This window comes from Pseudophryne corroboree, chromosome 3 (assembly GCF_028390025.1).
Source record: "Pseudophryne corroboree isolate aPseCor3 chromosome 3, aPseCor3.hap2, whole genome shotgun sequence".
Taxonomy (NCBI): domain Eukaryota; kingdom Metazoa; phylum Chordata; class Amphibia; order Anura; family Myobatrachidae; genus Pseudophryne; species Pseudophryne corroboree.
In genome coordinates this window covers 689,043,235-689,065,686 of record NC_086446.1, presented here as the reverse complement: position 1 = coordinate 689,065,686, position 22,452 = coordinate 689,043,235, and the positions used below count along the sequence as shown (strand labels likewise).

Sequence of the window (22,452 nt, the reverse complement as noted above, 5' to 3'; positions counted from 1 at the left end):
GCTGTACCAGTAACCACCATGATGTAGTGAGCTGTACCAGTAACCACCAGGATGTAGTGAGCTGTACCAGTAACCACCATGATGTAGTGAGCTGTACCAGTAACCACCATGATGTAGTGAGCTGTACTAGTAACCACCATGATGTAGTGAGCTGTACTAGTAACCACCATGATGTAGTGAGCTGTACCAGTAACCACCATGATGTAGTGAGCTGTTCCAGTTACTGCCAGGATGTAGTGAGCTGTACTAGTTACCGCCAGGATGTCGTGAGCAGTACCAGGTACCGACAGGATGTAGTGAGGTGTAACAGGTACCCCCAGGATGTAGTGAGCTGTACCAGGTACTGGCAGGATGTAGTGAGCTGTACAAGGTACCCACAGGATGTAGTGAGCTGTACCAGGTACCCCCAGGATGCAGTAACTGTGCCAGGTACCCCCCAGGATGCAGTGAGCAGTACCAGATACCCCAATGATGTAGTGAGCTGTACCAGGTACTGCCAGGATGTAGTGAGTTGTACCAGTTGCCGCCAGGATGTAGTGATGTCACTAGTACCTGGTGAACGCATACAGTACATCTTCTCTGTGTAGGTGACAGATGCAATAATATAATAATTCTGTTTTAATCTAGAAAATATGTTTAAGAAAAATAAATAGTTCCTTTCAGTTTTCAGGAGTATACAGTATATATTTATATATATATATATATATTTTTTTTTTTTTACTTTTTTTTGCTTTGTTTTAATTGTCTTCAAATAAGTGACAATGATATTATTATTGAGCCTGAATAGGTCAAAAATACAGATAATACCCCCAGTAAATAACATTTACTATCATAAAGCACAATGGAAATGAGAGCCTAGAGTAATTGTCTATGTGATGAGGATTCTCAACCTGGAAGCAATAAAAAATACAGAGGAGTCTCTTCATGGTCGGGGAGATTTGGCGCATTCGACTCTTCTGTTTTTTAATGACATTAACTCCTGTTTGTCTGTTTCCTCCACTGGAAACAGCAGCAATGGTTCCATTCATATCAATATCTTCTTCTTCTTCCTCCTCATTAGGGTCATTCTGTTACAATAAACACATTAAACACTATTGTTACATTACATTGGCTGCAAACTATCACAATAATGCAAGTCAGTACTTTTGGGATGCTGTCAATTATTAACTGGTAACGGTAATTAATTGTGGATTTATACAAAATCTAATCCCATTAGTGATAATTATTTATTAACATTGCTGCTGTGAACACATATCAGCCTATCAGTGATGAGCTTGCATCTGTCTAGTTCTGGTTACACAGTAAGCAAACGTCTGATTCCGTTGCTGTGGCTTTAGTGGAGCTTTGCACCTCTGACTCTTGTGATGTACTGTAGAAGCTGTATAGACCAGGTGGCACAATCTGGCCAAGTTAACTTTGATTACACTGTACTATAGCTACTAGTAACGTTTACTACAAACTGGTTCTGAAGTGTTTTAAAATACAAATAGACAAGATGCTTATACTATATAAAAAATACTATGCTTATATTAAATGCAATATACAGAAATGTCACAGGTGACTATGGGGGACATTTACTAAGCAGTGATAAAAGTAGAGAAGTGAGCCAGTGGAGAAGTTGCCCATGGCAACCAATCAGCACTGAAGTAACATCTATAATTTGCATACTATAAAATTATACAGAGCAGCTGATTGGTTGATGGGGCAACTTCTCCACTGGCTCACTTCTCTGCTCTTATCACTGCTTAGTAAATGTCCCCCTTAAGCATGTAAATTGCCAAAGAGATCCTCTCAGCGCACCTAGCCCCAGGCGACTCAGTCACAACGAGCATCTTTCTTACTTAAAATGTGCATCTTGGGGGTCATTCCGAGTTGATTGCTAGCGGCCGTTGTTCGCAGCGCAGCGATCAGGCTGAAAATCGGCAATTCTGCGCATGCGTATGGGGTGCACTGCGCACGCGCGACGTACTTTCACAAAAGCCGATGTAGTTTTACACAAGCTCTAGCGACGCTTTGCAGTCGCACTGCTAATCATTGAGTGATTGACAGGAAGTGGGTGTTTCTGGGTGGTAACTGACCGTTTTCGGGGAGTGTGTGTAAAAACGCAGGCGTGTCAGGTTAAAACGCAGGAGTGGCTGGGGAAACGGGGGAGTGGCTGGCCGAACGCAGGGCGTGTTCGTGACGTCAAAACAGGAACTAAATAGTCTGAAGTGATCGCAAGGTAGGAGTAGTTCTGCAGCTACTCTGAAACTGCACAATTTTTTGTAACAGCGCTGCGATCCTTTCGTTCGCACTCCTGCTAAGCTAAGATACACTCCCAGAGGGCGGCGGCCTAGCATTTGCACGGCTGCTAAAAGCAGCTAGCGAGCGATCAACTCGGAATGAGGACCCTTATTCTTAGATGTACAAAAAGTGGGAGCGACAAAACTACTTTGCTAAATTACACTAGTGACATGAGGTGAGGCAGGACCTTCCTGTCATACGAACGTATAAGCCAGAGGTTTGACTGTATAAAGTGTATGAAAAACACAAAGAATATATTAGAAATATCTTCTTTGTATTATTCTTATTGTTTTTATAGTGAAAACTCTGGAGTAAAAAGCAGGGCCGTAACTAGGTGTGTGTGGAGGGGGCACCGTACATAGAGCTGCTGGGTAGGGGGCGCTGTTGTCTGCACTTGTCAATGATCTGTTTTAATTACTTTCACTTTCAGCTCTTTTTGAAGCCCAGCATCTCCTGACCACTTCTTTCGCTAATAATGCATTATTCGCCTTCAACATCAAAGCAATATCCTGCTGTAGGATTTCCTACAGTGAATTTATTGGAAAGAGCTCCTAGGGGTCAAATTCAGGAGATGTGCCCAATGAATGAAACAAATAGTCACACATAGACTGAGCTCACAGCTGGCTCCAATGTTTTCAATATAGCTTATAAATCATACAGGATAAAGTAAATAGCTGTAATTTGGTAGAGCTCAAGGCAGACTAAAAATTTGAGCGGTGAAACGTACGTCAGGACCTGACATCAGTGAGTGACGTCATTGTGTTACCACCCCTTCCGTAACGGGCGGCCACGACATCACTGAACATGGGGGACTAGTAGCTTTTGGCTAAGGGGAACTAGGAATCTACAAACATTCAGTTTGTGGAGTGGTAATTATATATTTTATGAATCACCACTTGGACCTACACTATTTGAATATTGAAATGTGTCCTTTCCCTGCTCCCCAGTATAATTAAGGTAAATACTAAAGCCTAACAAATTGACTGCATGCTTATGATATCTCTACACTCTGCAGTATAAAACAGGACTCTGCACACTTCTCTTTGTTTTATAATGTATACATAATTTCAAATTTGAGCCAGCCTTGAGCTCGACCAATTTACAGCTATTTACTTTATCCTGTATGAATTATAAGCTATATTGAAAACACTGGAGCCAGCTGTGAGCTCAGTCTATGTGTGACTATTTGTTTCACTTAAATAAATTTACTGCAGGAAATCCTTACAGGAAGATATTGCTTTGATGTTAAAAGCTAATAATGCATTTTTCTGTATGCTTTTGTATGCTTTAAGCAAAGTTATCTTCTCCTGGAACAGGACATTTGCACAGCATGATACTTTCTGGATGTTGAAATCTAATCAATGTTTTTTCATTGCACATACCCTGTAAAGTTGTCATATTGTTAGGGTCTCCTGCCCTGTGCTGCCACGTCGTCATGGCAACCGGGAGACAAGTGCTAGCGGAGTAACCTGAGCGCAGCTGATACTCCGGTTCGGGTCTTTTGCTGTGCAGTGGTTACAGGCTCTGTGCATGGCAGGGGATCCGGTGCTGGTTTTTGTGCCCACAGTCTGTGAGGTCTGAGTGGGGCGTGGACAGCACCTGCTTTATAAGGCCTCTTCTCAGGTTAAGCAGATGCTGCTGAATCTTTGTTGGTTAGTCAGTTCCTGAAAGTTAGCCAGTACTGTGTAGCTTTGTATTTGTTGTTGCTTACTGCAAATAGGCCTGGGGATTTGGTACTACACTCTGCCAATCCAGACCTAGCAGTAAGACTGGAGTCAGTCGTTTAGCTTGCTGGGGTTCTTTTACTACTCTGTGAACTTAGCAAGTTTGCGGCTGTATTCTAAGACTTGCCTGCCTAAATCCTGTCTCACTGTGCAAGGTGTCAGGTGTCAGTTTAGTGGCAGTAAGCTGAACCTGTGCACTGCAAGTGAGAATTAGGATTGTGGAGACTCTCCTTGTGTCTATCATTCCATCTCTGACCAAGGAGTTTACTGCCACACCCGTTGGTAACCCTTTAGGGTTTTGCTGTTGCCCTTAGCAACAGCATTTCGGGTTCTCTACGTATTAAAACACAACATCTTGCTTTTCCCATCTGAGCATTACTAATACTAGGGAGACACCCAGTTCCTTAGCCTCTGGGCTTCTCTGTTCACTTTGTGTGTATTTTGTTACCCTATCACCTTCTGTGTACGTAATGTCATATTCCCCAGTCTGTCTGTGAGTTCATTTGTTTTGCATACCTATCCGTTCAGACACCAGTACATTCCTGCAGGCACTGGTGTGCATAACAGTTCAAACACCAGTACATTCCTGCAGGCACTGGAGTGCATAACAGTTCTGACACCAGTACATTCCTGCAGGCACTGGTGTGCATAACATATTCAGCAGCCTAATACTCCTGTTGAAATTTTGTGGGAATATGGAGCATACCCCTCAAAATACGTTGCAACAGGTGGTCGATCAGGTGCAGGTCCTGACTCGACAATTTAATGATTTGTCTATTAAAATGCACACCTCCCAGGCCGCTGGCGGAGCTCCCGCAGCAGCAGCACCTTCAGGGGTTAAGGAGCCGAAAGTAAATCTCCCGGATCGTTTTTCTGGAGATCGCTCGCAGTTCTTTTGTTTCAAGGAGAGCTGCAAGCTATACTTCCGGCTTAGGCCTCAGTCTTCTGGGTCGGAGATTCAGCGGGTGGGCATAGTGATTTCCTTGCTACAAGGAGACCCACAGGTCTGGGCATATGGGTTGCAGCCTGGCTGTCCGTCGCTTAAAAGTGTTGATGCTTTTTTTACGGCACTGGGCATGTTGTATGATGACCCTGACAAGACGGCCTCAGCCGAGGCTCAGATTTCGATCCTTAAGCAAGGGCGAAGGCCAGTTGAGGTTTACTGTACGGAGTTTCGGAGGTTGGCCCATGATACCCAGTGGAATGACCCAGCCTTGAGACACCAGTACCGAAGAGGTCTTTCTAACCAGATAAAGGACCAACTGGTACAATATCCCTTGCCTGATAGCTTGGATCAGCTCATGCAGTTATCCATCCGGGTGGATAGACGGCTGAGAGAGCGTAGGCTTGAAAGGGAGACTGAGGTTTCCTTCTTTCCCAAGGGAACCTCAGACTCTGAGGAATTTTCCGAGGAGCCTATGCAGATTGGGGCTACCCGCCTCTCCTCGCGTGAGAAGACGCGGAGGAGACAGCAGGGGTTGTGTTTGTACTGTGGGAATAAAGGTCATGTGGTAGTATCATGCCCAGAAAAGCCGGAAAACTTCAGGGCCTGAGGGTGATGGGAAATATCCTGTCAGGCCAGAAGTCAGAATTTCCCAAGAAGACTTTTATCATTCCGGTGACCTTGAAGATCCTCGGTCAAACTGTCAAGACTGAGGCCTTTGTGGACAGTGGGGCCGACGGGGTTTTTATGGACCGCCAATTCGCCCTGAAACACTCTGTTCCCTTAGTACCCTTGGCATCGGAAATTGAGATTTGTGGGTTAAACGGGGAACCATTATCCCAAGGTAAAATTACCTCTTGCACTAGCCAGATTTCTTTGTTTATTGCAGCCACACACTCTGAAAAATTGTCCTTTTATGTGACTGTCTGTACTTTTGCCCCATTGGTGTTGGGGTTACCCTGGTTAAGGGCCCACAATCCTCAATTTGACTGGGTCTCTGGGGAGATTCTTAGTTGGGGTACTGATTGTTTCAGGAGTTGCTTGAGCCTTTCAGTCAGGCTCTCGCAGCTAAGTTTGCCAGGATTGCCAGGGTGTTATGCAGATTTTGCGGACGTGTTCTCCAAAAAAGTTGCAGAGGTACTACCTCCCCATCGCCCCTATGACTGTGCCATTGATTTGTTGCCAAATGCTAAGCTTCCCAAGAGCAGGTTGTACTCCCTGTCACGTCCTGAGACTCAGGCTATGGCAGAGTACATTCAGGAGAACTTGGCTAAGGGATTTATCAGACCTTCACAGTCTCCAGTTGGGTCGGGGTTCTTCTTCGTGGGTAAAAAGGACGGTTCCTTGCGACCCTGCATCGACTTCAGGGAATTGAACCGTATCACGATTAAAAACTCATACCCACTGCCTCTCATTTCGGTCTTGTTTGACCAGCTTCGTACTGCCACCATTTTTTCTAAGATTGACCTACGCGGTGCGTACAATCTAATCCGAATAAGAGAGGGGGATGAATAGAAGACTGCCTTTAATACCCACTCAGGGCATTATGAATATTTGGTGATGCCTTTTGGGCTCTGTAATGCCCCGGCACTCTTCCAGGATTTCATGAATGATGTGCTCAGGGAATATTTGGATAGATTCTTAGTTGTATACTTAGATGACATCCTAATCTTCTCCCATTCCCTGGAGGAACATCGGAAGCATGTACGCTTAGTCCTCCAGAAACTCAGAGACCACCGGCTTGGGGCGAAGCTGGAGAAGTGCGAATTTGAAGTTCAGCAAATCGCATTTCTAGGATATATTATCTCCCCAGAAGGTTTCCAAGTGGAGGGTTCCAAGTTACAGGCAGTCCTGGATTGGGTGCAGCCCACTAGTTTGAAGGCGCTTCAGCATTTCCTGGGCTTTGCGAATTTTTATAGACGATTTATTGCTGGATTTTCGTCTATAGTGGCGCCTTTGGTGGCATTCACTAAGAAAGGGGCGGATGTTGCTCACTGGTCTTGTGAGGCTAAAGCGGCTTTTGCCCGTCTCAAAAGGGCATTTGTATCGGCCAAGGTGCTGCGACACCCAGATCCAGAGCGTCCTTTTGTGGTGGAGGTGGATGCCTCTGAGATGGGTATTGGGGCAGTGCTTTCTCAGATGGGAGTGTCTGATAATCGCCTTCATCCCTGTGCTTACTTTTCCCGTAAATTTTCGCCTGCCGAGATGAATTATGACGTGGGTAACCGGGAATTGTTGGCTATTAAGGATGCACTCGAGGAGTGGAGACACTGGCTTGAGGGGGCTAAGTTTGTGGTCTCAATTCTCACCGACCATAAGAATCTGGCATATTTAGAGTCAGCGAAGCGTCTCAATGCCAGGCAGGCACGATGGGCTTTGTTTTTTGCTCGCTTTAATTTTTTGATAACATATCGCCCTGGGTCAAAAAACATCAAGGCTGATGCGCTCTCGCGGAGTTTTGCTCCAATCCAGGAGACCACAGAGGAGCCGTTGCCCATTGTGTCCCCATCATGTATTAAAGTGGGCATTACCCAGGACCTCTTATCATTAGTCCTTAGAGCACAGGAGCAGGCTCCTCCAGACCTTCCGGTAGGTCTTTTGTTTGTGCCTCCTAGGTTAAGACAGCGAGTGTTCCTGGAATTCCATGCCAAGAAGTCGGCAGGTCACCCGGGTATTGCCAGAACTCGGGAGTTGCTATCTAGGGCGGTGTGGTGGCCCTCGGTGGCTAAGGATGTGGATCAGTGGGTTCGGGCATGTGACATCTGTGCCCGAAATAAGACTCCTAGAGGGGTTCCTGTTGGCCCATTACATCCACTCTCTATCCCATCTAAGCCATGGACCCACATTTCAATGGATTTTGTGGTGGACTTGCCCAAATCCTCGGGGATGACAGCCATCTGGGTTGTCGTTGACAGGTTTTCGAAGATGGCGCACTTCGTTCCACTGGTTGGGCTGCCATCGGCCAGACGCCTGTCTGAATTATTTATGCTGCATGTTGTGCGTCTCCACGGGTTGCCACTTGATGTGGTCTCTGACCGCGGATCCCAGTTTGTGGCCAAATTCTGGAGGGCATTTTGTTCCGATCTCCAGATTTCTGTCAGCTTGTCGTCAGGCTACCATCCGCAGTCTAATGGGCAGACTGAAAGGGTGAACCAGTCCTTGGAGCAGTTCCTCAGGTGTTATGTCTCCAAGTGTCAGACTGACTGGGTTGCTCATCTGTCCATGGCGGAGTTTGCCTATAACAACGCGGCTCACTCTGCTACAGGGATCTCTCCCTTCCTTTGTGTGTATGGGCATCATCCTAAGGCCAATTCTTTTGACCCCCTGGACTCCACGCCTGGTGGTTCCTCTGTGGTTTCGGTCCTTAGAGGTATTTGGCGGAAAGTGAAGAAAGCCCTTGTGTCTGTGTCATTAGTGACCAAAAGGGTTTTTGATAAGCGGAAAAGACCCTGCAGCTTCAAATTAGGAGACTTCGTCTGGTTGTCTACCAAGAATTTGAAGTTGAGACAGCCATCTCATAAGTTAGGCCCCCGATTCATCGGCCCTTATAAGATCACCAGGGTTATCAATCCGGTGGCATTTCAGTTAGATCTGCCCCGTTCTTTGGGTATCAATAAAACATTTCATTGTTCCCTTTTAAAACTGGCGATTAGTAATCCTTCTTCCAGTGGAAGACCTTCCCCTCTTCTGATACGTGGCCAGAGGGAGTTTGTTGTTGAAAGGATTCTTGACTCCAAGATGGTTCGGGGTCGGCTGTCATTTTTAGTGCACTGGAAGGGGTATGGCCCGGAGCAGCGGTCGTGGGTGCGCAGTTGTGATCTTCATGCCCCCAGACTGATACGCTCTTTCTTCTCGCAGTTCCCCGATAAACCCGGTGGTAGGGGTTCTTTGACCCCTCGTCAGAGGGGGGGTACTGTTAGGGTCTCCTGCCCTGTGCTGCCACGTCGTCATGGCAACCGGGAGACAAGTGCTAGCGGAGTAACCTGAGCGCAGCTGATACTCCGGTTCGGGTCTTTTGCTGTGCAGTGGTTACAGGCTCTGTGCACGGCAGGGGATCCGGTGCTGGTTTTTGTGCCCACAGTCTGTGAGGTCTGAGTGGGGCGTGGACAGCACCTGCTTTATAAGGCCTCTTCTCAGGTTAAGCAGATGCTGCTGAATCTTTGTTGGTTAGTCAGTTCCTGAAAGTTAGCCAGTACTGTGTAGCTTTGTATTTGTTGTTGCTTACTGCAAATAGGCCTGGGGATTTGGTACTACACTCTGCCAATCCAGACCTAGCAGTAAGACTGGAGTCAGTCGTTTAGCTTGCTGGGGTTCTTTTACTACTCTGTGAACTTAGCAAGTTTGCGGCTGTATTCTAAGACTTGCCTGCCTAAATCCTGTCTCACTGTGCAAGGTGTCAGGTGTCAGTTTAGTGGCAGTAAGCTGAACCTGTGCACTGCAAGTGAGAATTAGGATTGTGGAGACTCTCCTTGTGTCTATCATTCCATCTCTGACCAAGGAGTTTACTGCCACACCCGTTGGTAACCCTTTAGGGTTTTGCTGTTGCCCTTAGCAACAGCATTTCGGGTTCTCTACGTATTAAAACACAACATCTTGCTTTTCCCATCTGAGCATTACTAATACTAGGGAGACACCCAGTTCCTTAGCCTCTGGGCTTCTCTGTTCACTTTGTGTGTATTTTGTTACCCTATCACCTTCTGTGTCTGTCTGTGAGTTCATTTGCTTTGCATACCTATCCGTTCAGACACCAGTACATTCCTGCAGGCACTGGTGTGCATAACAGTTCAAACACCAGTACATTCCTGCAGGCACTGGAGTGCATAACAGTTCTGACACCAGTACATTCCTGCAGGCACTGGTGTGCATAACACATATTTGTGACTTATTTCTAAAAACTACTCAAAAATACACTTTTTATCCTTAACACTTTCTCATTTGGTTGATAGCAAATCTGGAGACCACCTGGGAATACCAGGTTTCTGGTCATCAACCCAAAACCAGAATCTGCTCTCATCTAACAAAACTCTTTCACACATTCTCTCATCTGCAAAGGTATGGGACTGGTTGCTTAGATCTTGACCAAAGCCTGGTACAGAAAGCAGAAGTGTTTTTTTCTTTACTCTTCTATTATAGAATAACTGCCCACGGTCATACTATCCTGAATACGCCCAATCTTGTCTGATCTCGGAAGCTAAACAGGTATTGCCTGGTCAGTACTTAGATGGGAGATTACCTGGGAATACTGGTGGTCATTCCGAGTTGTTCGCTCGCAAGCTGCTTTTAGCAGCTTTGCACACGCTAAGCCGCCGCCTACTGGGAGTGAATTTTAGCTTATCAAAATTGCGAACGAAAGATTCGCAATATTGCGAAAATAATTCTCTGTGCAGTTTCTGAGTAGCTCGAGACTTACTCTGCCAGTGCGATCAGTTCAGTGCTTGTCGTTCCTGGTTTGACGTCACAAACACACCCAGCGTTCGCCCAGACACTCCTCCGTTTCTCCAGCCACTCCCGCGTTTTTCCCAGAAACGGTAGCGTTTTTTCGCACACACCCATAAAACGGCCAGTTTCCGCCCAGAAACACCCACTTCCTGTCAATCACATTACGATCACCAGAACGAAGAAAAAACCTCGTAATGCCGTGAGTAAAATACCTAACGGCATAGCAAATTTACTTGGCGCAGTCGCACTGCGGACATTGCGCATGCGCATTAGCGACTAATCGCTCCGTTGCGAGAAAAAAATAACGAGCGAACAACTCGGAATGACCACCACTAGGTGTTGTGGGCAATTTTACGGAGACTATCACTCTATATCTATTTATTTGTGGGCTTTCTTTTGTCTCTTTTTGCTCTCAACACCAACATCGAAGATTTTCAAATATTGTATCTGTCAATTTTATTTCCTAATTATTCTGTGATTGTTTTGGATTTCTTTTATTTATTTTTTTCAACCTTACAGGAATACCGAATGTATCAAGATTTTCACCCATTGATTTTTGATGTTGAACCTTATTTGTTACAAAGGCAATTACGTTTTTACTAACTAAAATGTATATTATGTAATATTATATTACCACATTTTATACTAAGAAATAAAGGTTACGTTTTATATTGATACCTCACTCTATCTATACATTCATTCTATTATCACAAATGAGTGCTTCCCAAAATAGTTTTTTTTGTCTTTCCTCTTCTCTGTAATTGTAGTCTAATCTACAAAACATTTGGGAGCATCACCAATAAAATACTGTTTTCATTTGTCTTCAGCAGTTATTATATTGGTTTTGTATATCTAAATATTAATTTTCTCATGGCTGGTGCGAACCCACATTTCTTTCTCTGCACATTCATTTTGGATCTTTTTGGCAAAATGACCTTGAAATTTTATTGACACCCTGAGATTGCATCCACAGAATGTAATAGACATAATAAAATCTAGGTATGACTGTAATAACAATATTCATCATCAATGTTTTATTCATGTAGTGGTTTTCTCTCAATAGGGAGAAAAAAGGGTTTCACACAGTTACAGTATTTTAGAGGGTGGAGGGGAAACTATCCCTCTCACCAACTCTGACATCTTTCTCCCATGTTTCTGGTGAGGGAGTCATGGCCCTCATCCGTTAATCCACCCCCACCACCTCCCCACTTGTCCTATCCCCTTCCACCTCCTCTGCTACCTCTCTCCTTCTGCTTGTTCCCATCTTGCCCACCTTCTCTATCTCTCCCTCTCACGAGGCACTGTGCCCTCTGCCTTCAAGCATGCTCCTGTCTGCCCCAATTCTTAAAAACCTACACTTGATCCAAACACCCTCTCCAACTACCGACCCAACTCTCTCCTCCCTTTTGCCTCCAAACTCTTTGAGTGTATTGTCTATAATCGCCTCACTGCCTTTCTTTCCTCCCACTCACTGCTTGACCCATTCCAGTCTGGTTTCCATTCTCTCCATTCCACCTAAACTGCCCTCACAAAAGTCTGCAATGACCTCCACACAGCCAAATTTAAGGGCCACTACTCTCTGCTTATTCTTCCTGACCTCTCTACTGCTTTTGACACTGTAGACCACCCTCTCCTTCTGAAAATCCTTCACTCTCTTGGTCTGCGTGATACTGTCCTCTCCTGGTTGTCCTCCTACTTCTCTGTCTCCTCTGGTGATGCTACCTCCCCCCCATCACCTCATTTCCACTAACTGTTGGTGTCCCCCAAGGTTCTGTTCTTGGTCCTCTCCTTTTCTCTCTCTATATGTCTCTTTAGGTGAACTCATTAGTTCTTTTAACTTCCAATATCACCTCTATGCTGATGACACTCAAATCTACCTTTCCTCCTCTGATCTCTCCCCAGCTCTCCTCACTCACCTCCAACTGTCTCTCTGCTATCTCTTCCTGGATGTCCCAGTGCTTTATTAAACTCAACATGTCCAAGACTGAGGTGATCATCTTCTAACCCTGCCACACAACCACACCTCCCACAATCTCATTATCTTTTGATGGCATAACTATCTCCTCTAGCCCCCAGGTACACTGTCTTTGCGTAATCCATGACACCTCCCTCTCCTTCAAACCACACATTCAGCACCTCTCACAAACCTGTCATTTTCATCTCAAAAATATTTCCAGGATTAGACCCTTTCTCACCAGGATGCCACCAAGACCATTATCCACTAACTGATCATTTCCAAACTGAACGACTGCAATCTTCTCCTAACTGGCATCCCTGACAATTACTTCTCTCCACTCCAATCTATCCTCAATGCTCCAGCTTGGCTCATCTTCCTCACCAAATGCACTACATCCACCTCCCCTCTCCTACAAGCACTTCACTGGCTTTCCTTCAATTCAGAATCCAATTCAACTTCTCACATTCACTTACAAAGCACTCACCCACTCCTCTCCCATTTACATCTCTGACCTTATTTCCCTTTACACTCCCACCCATCTTCTTCGCTCTGCTAATGCATGCTGACTCTCCTGTGTTATTATTACTTCCTCCCACTACTGTCTTCAAGATTTTCCACGTGCTACTCCTTTACTCTGGAATTCTCTACCTCTCCCCCCAGACTCTCCACTTCTCTACAGAACTTCAAATGGGCTCTTAAGACCCATTTCTTTACCAAACCCAGCCAAATGTCATCCAAACCCTCTGTTCCATACTCAGTCTACCCCATCTGTGTCACCCCGTCTGTCTGCCCCTCCCCTTTAGAATGTAAGCTCTTATGAGTAGGGCCCTCTTCCCTCATGTGCTTATCCTTTTCTTACTTTAATAATCCTCAACTGCCCCAAATCCTGCAGTTTTCGGCCACCCTGATACTTATCTCAGTGTCATCTGCTGAAGTAATTTTTAGTTACCCTGTACTTGTCCAATATTGTCTTCAACTGTAAGTCACTGTTTTCCTGTTTTGATTATTTGCTTATATACTCTAAATGGGCACTGCAGAACTCTTTGGCACCACATAAATAAAGGATAATAATAATAAAATTTATCAATTAGGGGGAATTCAGTTGTTTTACCCAGCGCTAATTAATGAGTGTCCAACAGAGCAATTACATTTTTTTATGCGGCCATTAATTATTGCAGAGGTGAAACGTAGGTCTGCAATAGATCAAAGCCTACAGTAGCTGCACATAAGGTCAAATTAAGACAACTAACGGATTTTGTACATTTTATAGTACACAAGCTGTTCTACGCATTCTTGGGATGGGAGTTTCTGATTTTCATGGTTGTAAATATAAATGAGTGTTAAAATTTTGTTCAATCTATAGTGCTGTTAATCTGAGATGTCTTAATGTAAGTAAATATTAATCCATGGTTCTTGGCATTACCCATGCAGCAGCCGTAGCAGATATGGTAAAAAGTGACAGGGCCATTTTTGTAGTTTATTAAATTCTACACACTGGAGGTGCAATCCAAATCTTGGTCCAATTGTCTGTTTGGTCATTATCGCTCATGCAATGCAAGCCATGCATTGGTAATGACCTCATTATGTCATCCCCTTTTCACCCCATTAGGGGAGGTTTATTAAAATTCTACTTATGTAGTTCTCCTATTTCTCACCTGTAGAATACCTATGTTAAATTTCAGCTTCCTAACATATTGGGAAAGTAAGAAAGTAAGAGAATTAGTGATGAGTTGGTGAGTGAGTGAGGGCTTTCACACATATATATATATATATATATATATATATATACACACACACACACACACACACACACACACACATACAGTATTAGCAATGATATTCTTTTAATACAATTTTTATATTAATAGAACTTTTAAAGTACTTTTCTCCCTTAGGACTTGCAGCTCTTTGTGACTTAAGTAATGAATACTGTATTAGCTCACTGTGGTAGAAGATCTATACTGAGGTTATAAAAGGTGCCAAATAACACTTCACACCTTAATGTACAAATTGTTATGTGTAAATCACATTCAGGGATGTAATTATTAAGATTAATCAGAGCAGAAAATCCAAAAGTGGGTCTGATTCAGATGTGGATGGAGAAGCTATCACTGCTGTTTACATAGAAGCAGCAGCGATAGCATTGCTAATGTAGCAGGGGGTGTCCACGCCTCCTGGTGCAATACTGATCTAAGCTACATCGTAGGATGTAGCATCAGGTCATCTCCAACTCCTTCGGCTGGCTGCGTGACCCATGGGGTGGTGCAAGCTGCCCGCCGTATCTATTACAAAGACACCAGGAAATCTCCATCCTCAAATGGAGATTCTGGCCTTGTCCCTCCCCAACAACAACGGTAATAAGGCTTCGGTTTTGGAATCGGAGACCTTCACCACTCTTCCCCATCTCCAAACTGCAGCAGACTGTCAATCACTGATGACATAGTGTGACTGACATCACAGACCCGTACTGCACATGTGGGTAAGAGTACAAACATAATAAACATAAATTTTTTGGGCACTTTGGCACAAGAGCCACGGGACCTGAATCAGTACTTAGGCAGCATGACAGAAGACTGGCGCCTCAGATATTGTTAGGCATGCTGTGTGTCGCACTATAGTATGCCATGGCTAGCAAAAACTATGTAGACCTAGACTTGTCTTAAAGGCCTGGCAGTTGTGGTTTATAATTCGGTATATAAGGTAACTGAGTAATGGGGATCATTCCTCTGGCTCCAACCACTGGCCCTAACATTCTGGGTTATAGGGGAATATAGAATGGGACTGCACAGACCAATAGCTTCACACCCTCCTAAACTGAGCTCACTGGGCTACACCTTGAAGGGGTAACCCAAGAATTCACAGCACTGGAGCACCATTTCCTCTGGCAGCCCTGGATAGTATGTACTTCCCTCTGGGTGCCTGATACAGCAACACAGTTGTATTTGTGCTACATGTGTGTCAGGCATAGTTTGTAGCAAAGAAGGGAAAGGGGGCACATCACAGAAACTTTCAAAAATATCAAGGGTATTAACAAAATACAGGAGGGAGACATTTTCAAAGGAAGACGTATTAGAACATGAGGACATACACTGAAATTGGAGGGAGGTACTGTAGGTTCAGTAGAATTTTGATGAAAAATTACTTCACAGAAATGGTAGTGGACAAGTGGAATAGCCTCCCTCTGAGGTGGTAGAGGCTAAGACTGTAGAGAAATTTAAACATACATGGGATAGATGTAAGGATATCTTTACAAAGAAATGAGGATCAAATATGGTTAGAGGTAACAACATACTTGGAGGCTTCCTAATTTGGGTTGTGCTCCTGACCAAGAGTGGTCAAGACTCCCAGACGGGTGCCTCCCGCCTGTAGCAACCCCCCCCCCCCCCCCCCCCACACACACACACACACACACACACACACACACACACTGCAGTCTGAGTCTGGCAGTCCGGGAGAGATTGATAACGTGATTCGTACCGAATCCCACCATCGTGGCCCCACCCCCTGCCTCCCAACGCCAATTATCTAGCCATGGACGAGCAATGGAGGTAATACTGTGCAATAAGAAAATAAATTGATGTAGCCTTGTGTAATATATGACTGGCAATGGAAACAGTGCTGTGAAATATATGGCTTATAATGAGGATATTATTGTGCTTTGTACAGGAATGGGATTTATTTAACCACTTTCCTGGCATGGTTGCATCGTTTGCGACCACACCAGCAAGTGCATTATCTGATCTGGTCGCAACCAAGGCAACTAGTCAGATACACAGTTTAGGCGCTGCAATAATAGAATCTTCCCGCAGATGTCTTTCTCAGAGGGACCTCCCGAAGCCTCTGCTTCCCTGCACCCTCCCTCAGTGTCTGCCATGCTGCTGATCACTGCTGATTGGTCAGCACAGCAGGACCCCCCACATATGCAGACAGCCACATATACAGAAATACACACAGCCACATACTGCATATACATAAGAACGCGCGCGCACACACACAGCCCCATATATATACATATGCACACACACAGCCCCATATGCGCACACACACAGACTCATAGTATAAACACACACAGCCTTATATATCTACACACAGCCTCATATATACACACACAACCCCATATGTGCACACACAGCCCCTTATACACACACTCCGCCAGTGGCGTAACTAGAAATTTTTCTCCCCCAAGCCAAAAAATCCTTCGGCGCCCCCCCCCCCCCCATACACCCCGTAAATGCCTGCGGCGCGCGCTGGCAAAAAGGGTGTGTGGCTTTGTCGAAATGGGCGTGGCTTTGCGTGGAGGGCGTGGCATTGCAGGAAAAGACTACCTTATACCCCAGTTTTGCAACCTGCACGCCCAGACGTTGGCCACCACAGGAAAGAAAAATAATCCTGATTCATGCCCCTTACATTATTTGTCATTTTTCCTCCTTATAGTAATGCCCAGTATACATTATTCCACATACTGCAATGGCCCTTAGACATTATTCCACACACAATCAGTGATCGCGCTGAGCTAAAAAAAAAGTGGGTCCCAGGGACCCTTCACTTTTAAAAATTGCGGTCCTACCGGTCTTTTTCTGGGTCCCATCGGAATGAAGGTTCTTATTAATTTTAATCTTGTTTGGACACTACAAAAGTGTTGCAAGATGGGGGGGATGGGGTGACAATGCTGCTGGGCTGTGTAGCATGCAGGACACCCTGCACCAGAGCTGTAACTAGACATTTTGGTGCCCTTAGGCAGAAAGTGAATTGGTGTTAGACCACTTAGACCACAAAGAACAGGTAGTGCGCGCCGAAAATTTTTAGGGGCGTGGCTTCATAGGGAAGGGGCGTGGCCACATAATAGTGTCAATTCACATTACACCACACAGTAGTGGCGCTTATACACATTGCACCAGGTAGAACCTCCTATGCACACTGATCCAGGTAGATCACGTCATACACTTTGCTCCAGGTACAGCACGTCATACACTTTGCACCAGGTACAGCACGTCATACACTTTGCACCAGGTACAGCACGTCATACACTTTGCACCAGGTAGAGCACGTTATCATACACATTGCCGCTAGGTAGAGCACGTTATCATACACAGTGCGCCAGGTAGAACACGTTATACACACTGCGCCAGGTAGAGCACGTTATCATACACATTGCGCCAGGTAGAGCATGTTATCATACACATTGCCGCTAGGTAGAGCAAGTTATCATACACATTGCATCAGGTAGAGCATGTTATCATACACATTGCCGCTAGGTAGAGCAAGTTATCATACACATTGCCGCTAGGTAGAGCAAGTTATCATACACATTGCGTCAGGTAGAACACGTTATTATACACATTGCGCCAGGTAGAGCACGTTATTATACACAATGCGCCTGGTAGAGCACGTTATCAGCCACATTGCGCCAGGTAGAACACGTTATTATACACAATGCGCCTGGTAGAGCACATTATCATACACATTGCGCCAGGTAGAACACGTTATTATACACAATGCGCCTGGTAGAGCACGTTATAATACACATTGCACTAGGTAGAGCACGTTATCATACACATTGCGCCAGGTAGAACACGTTATCATACACATTGCGCCAGGTAGAACACGTTATCATACACATTGCGCCAGGTAGAGCACGTTATCATACACATTGCGCCAGGTAGAACACGTTATTATACACAATGCGCCTGGTAGAGCACGTTATTATACACAATGCGCCAGGTAGAACACGTTATTATACACAATGCGCCTGGTAGAGCACGTTATTATACACATTGCACTAGGTAGAGCACGTTATCATACACATTGCGCCTGGTAGAGCACGTTATTATACACATTGCACCAGGTAGAGCACGTTATCATACACATTGCGCCAGGTAGAACACGTTATCATACACATTGCGCCAGGTAGAACACGTTATCATACACATTGCGCCAGGTAGAATACGTTATCATACACATTGCGCCAGGTAGAGCACGTTATCATACACATTGCGCCAGGTAGAACACGTTATTATACACATTGCGCCAGGTAGAACACGTTATTATACACATTGCGCCAGGTAGAACACGTTATTATACACAATGCGCCTGGTAGAGCACTGAGGCACATTGCAGTAACCACTCACTTATCACCTCCAGTTGCACGAAGGGGCCGTTTGACACAAGTGGTTCCGCCCCCAGCAGCAACTCACTGACACTCACCATTTTTTCTGACAGCACAGTGCAGTGAGTGCACTGGCACAAGTAGCCAGCCTGCGCCTGTAGTAGCCGCAGCCTGGAGGAGCTCTATGTGAAATCGCAAGCAGAAGCTGTTCTCTGGCAAGAAGGAGCTCGTCCAATCGCTTCCCCTGACGGGCTGGCCACTGCTAAATATACCGATAATCAGTTCCAACTGTGTCAAAGTAGTGGAGCCCCAGGTGCAATGGGAAAGTCAGTGTCACTGCACAGTTGTACTGATATACTGGTATATTTAGCAGTGGCCAGCCCGTCAGGGGAAGCGATCGGAGGAGCTCCTTCTTGCCAGCCTCTGCTTGCGATTTCACAGATAGCTCCTTCATGCTGCGGCGCCGGCTGGCTACTTGTGCCAGTGCACTCACTGCACTGTGCTGTCAGAAAAATGGTGTCAGTGAGGCCCTGACACTCTGAGCGGCCTCACATTGCACACACGGAGCTTGCAGCCCCCGGACATCCCGCATCTGCACCAGCTACTCCAGGTGAAGCGGGGCGATGCAGCACTGTCTACTGCTTACCTACAGCGGGAGCTGCGCAGCCCGGACGGCTCCTGCTGGAAGGTAGTTGTCGGGTCTCGGTGGGGCGTTGAGCGGGTCCCGGGTAGGGGGGTGGCGGCAGGCAGATCCGGAGCTGTACTCCCAGTCGCAGAGGAGGGTGCTGGCGGCAGAGCGGCAGTGGAGCCGGATGAGCGGGGCCAGTCTGTCAGCCCTGCAGCACAGACTCATGTGCTGGCGGGGAGCAGGATTCAAAGCGGGAGATGCTGCAGGCTGTGATTGGATGGAGACTACAGGAGGTGATTGGCCGAGGAAACAGCCAGTCACCTCCTGCATTCCGCTGACAGGCTTAACACATGCAAACACATATTCAGATGAGCGCGTCCTGTGGGACCCGCTCATCTTCTAAATGTGAGTCCCGGGCGGCTGTTTCTGGGTAAAATACGCGCCATGGCGCGTTTTTGCGATCACTGACAATAATGCACATGACACAATATGCACACACCGTAATGCCCCCTACACATTATGCCACACACCGTAATGCCCCCGACACATTATGCCACACACCGTAATGCCCCCGACACATTATGCCACACACCGTAATGCCTGTGACACATTATGACAGGAATCGCAATGTCAGTTATACATTATGCTACACACTGCAATGCCCCTGATACATTATAGCACACACAATGTCTGTGACACAGTATGACACACACCACAATGATCCTGAGACATTATACCACATACCACAATGCCCGTGATATAGTATACAACACACCGTAATGCCTGATACATTATGACACACACCGCAATGTCCGTGATACATTATGCCACACACCGTAATGCCCATTACACATTAAGTTCTACTGTAAGGCTTCCAATTACTTTTAAATTACCTCCTCGTTGCCAGGGGTTTCATGCTCTTGGTTCCATGCACGGTGCCAGGGGTTTCCATGCTCAGGGTGTCATGCTCGTTGCCAGGGGTTTCATGCACTGGGTGTCCTGCTCGTTGCTAGGGGGTAGTGCTTGTTGCTAGGGCCGTGCTCCCAGTGCCACATATGCTCCCAGTGCCAGATATTCCCCCACAGTGCCAGGTATATGCACCCAGTGCCAGATATTCCCCCACAGTGCCAGGTATATGCACCCAGTGCCAGATATTCCCCCACAGTGCCAGGTATATGCCCCCCCCCCCCCCAGTGCCAGATATTCCCCCACAGTGCCTGCTTCCCCCCCAGTGCCAGATATTCCCCCCCAGTGCCAGGTATATGCCCCCAGTGCCAGATATCCCCCCCCCCTCCAGTGCCAGGTATATGCCCCCAGTGCCAGGTATATGACCCCCCAGTGCCAGATATTCCCCCCCCCAGTGCCAGGTATATGCCCCCAGTGCCAGATATTCCCCCACAGTGCCAGGCATATGCCCCCAGTGCCAGATATTCGCTCCCAGTGCCTGCTTCCCCCCCCAGTGCCAGGTATATGCCCCCCCAGTCACGGGTATATGCCCCCAGTGCCGGGTATATGCCCCCCCAGTGCCAGGTATATTCCCCCAGTGCCAGGTATATGCCCCCCCAGTGCCAGGTATATGCCCCCAGTGCCAGGTATATGCCCCCCCAGTGCCAGATATTCTCCCAGTGCCAGGTATATGCCCCCAGTGCCAGGTATATGCCCCCAGTGCCAGGTACATGCCCCCCCAGTGCCAGTTATATGCCCCCAGTGCCAGGTATATGCCCCCAGTGCCAGATATTCCCCCCCAGTGCCTGCTTCCCCCCCAGTGCCAGGTATATGCCCCCAGTGCCGGGTATATGCCCCCCCAGTGCCAGGTATATGCCCCCAGTGCCGGGTATATGCCCCCCCAGTGCCGGGTATATGCCCCCAGTGCCAGGTACATGCCCCCAGTGCCAGATATTCCCCCCTAGTGCCTGCTTCCCCCCCAGTGCCAGGTATATGCCTCCAGTGCCGGGTATATGCCCCCCAGTGCCAGGTATATGCCCCCCAGTGCCGGGTATATGCCCCCAGTGCCAGGTACATGCCCCCAGTGCCGGGTATAGGCCCCCCCAGTGCCAGGTATATGCCCCCAGTGCCAGGTACATGCCCTCAGTGCCAGGTATATGCCCCCCCAGTGCCAGGTATATGCCCCCCCAGTGCCAGGTATATGTCCCCAGTGCCGGGTATATGCCCCAGTGCCTGCTCCTCCGGCCCCCCCCTATGTGTTGGTGGGACACGAGCGCATCGCGTGTCTCTCCTGTGTCCCTCCTGGCTCTCCCCCAGCTGTCTAATAAAGGAAGTGCCGTTCGTGAGCCAATCAGAGCTCACGAACGGCACTTGCTTCCTTAGACCGGCCGGGGGAGAGCCAGGAGGGACACAGGAGAGACGCGCAATGCGCTCGTGTCCCTCCAACACATGGGGGGAGGGAGAGCCGGGGGAGCAGGCACCGCAGCAAGGAGGGAGAGGAGATCGCAGATTGACATGCGGACGCTCGTCCGCATGTCAATCTGTTCTAAATCAGTGGCGCCCCCGCAGCCCCTCGCCCCCAAGCCACCGCGAGGACTGCGGGGGCAGTAGTTACGCCACTGCACTCCGCCCAATATATATATATATATATATATATATATATGTGTGTGAAATCACCCATGGGGTACTGAAACCGTATAAGTTTGGTTTAGTGCGCTGCTGAAACTGCTTTATGAGATATCCATTCTTTATTGGAGTGACCAGTGATATCTGTATTGATGATGACGTTGATGTTGGCTTGTCTTGAAGAAGATTTAGTGTATGAATCGAAACGTCGACTGTTATGAGCCATGAAACTAACCAAATAAATTCTGTTGTACAACTATGAATCTATATTGTGGAGAGTGCCCTTCCATTTCTCTGGACACTGCAATATATATATATATAAAAACAACACAGTAGTATCTTTATCTCGCACCAACCTAGAAGCGGCACCACGGGAGAGATCTTTGTTGGGAGACCTCAAAAGCATACAAGAATAAACACAAATTCCCAGGTGCGCTAAAGTGGAATGTAATTACACAGTTCTTCCAGCGTTATTTTCGTTGGAATGTAGACTGGAGGGAATTTAAATCTGGGGACCTGTAACAGACACCCCTCACCAAATAGTCACCCAAACAAGAGGCCAACAGGCCAATTAGTAAAAAGTTATTTTAATAATGTATACACAGTTCAAAGTATAAAATTGTGTCAATAAAATGCAACCAAAAGAGTACACAGCCAACACGTTTGTAAGGTGGAATCTAGATATCCCCTCAACTTTTGCAAGGTGCAAGCTCGACAGGGAGTATCTTTACAGACTAGGTTGTGATTCTCTGACTGACACTGTTTAAAAAAATAAAGGGAACACTAAAATAACACATCCTA

General features: G+C 46.6%; 1 protein-coding gene across 2 annotated transcripts in view; it reads right to left on the bottom strand.

Annotated features, from left to right (window-relative positions):
• Positions 1–653: 653 nt before the first annotated feature.
• The window catches only part of LOC135056615 (gamma-aminobutyric acid receptor subunit pi-like), a 274,250-nt gene continuing 252,451 nt past the window's right edge, over positions 654–22,452 (bottom strand). For both annotated transcript variants that reach the window (XM_063962015.1, XM_063962016.1), the window contains exon 12: positions 654–1,067. In XM_063962015.1, the coding sequence (XP_063818085.1) occupies positions 789–1,067 (279 nt within the window). In that variant the 3' untranslated portion in view covers positions 654–788. The remainder of the gene's footprint in view (positions 1,068–22,452) is intronic.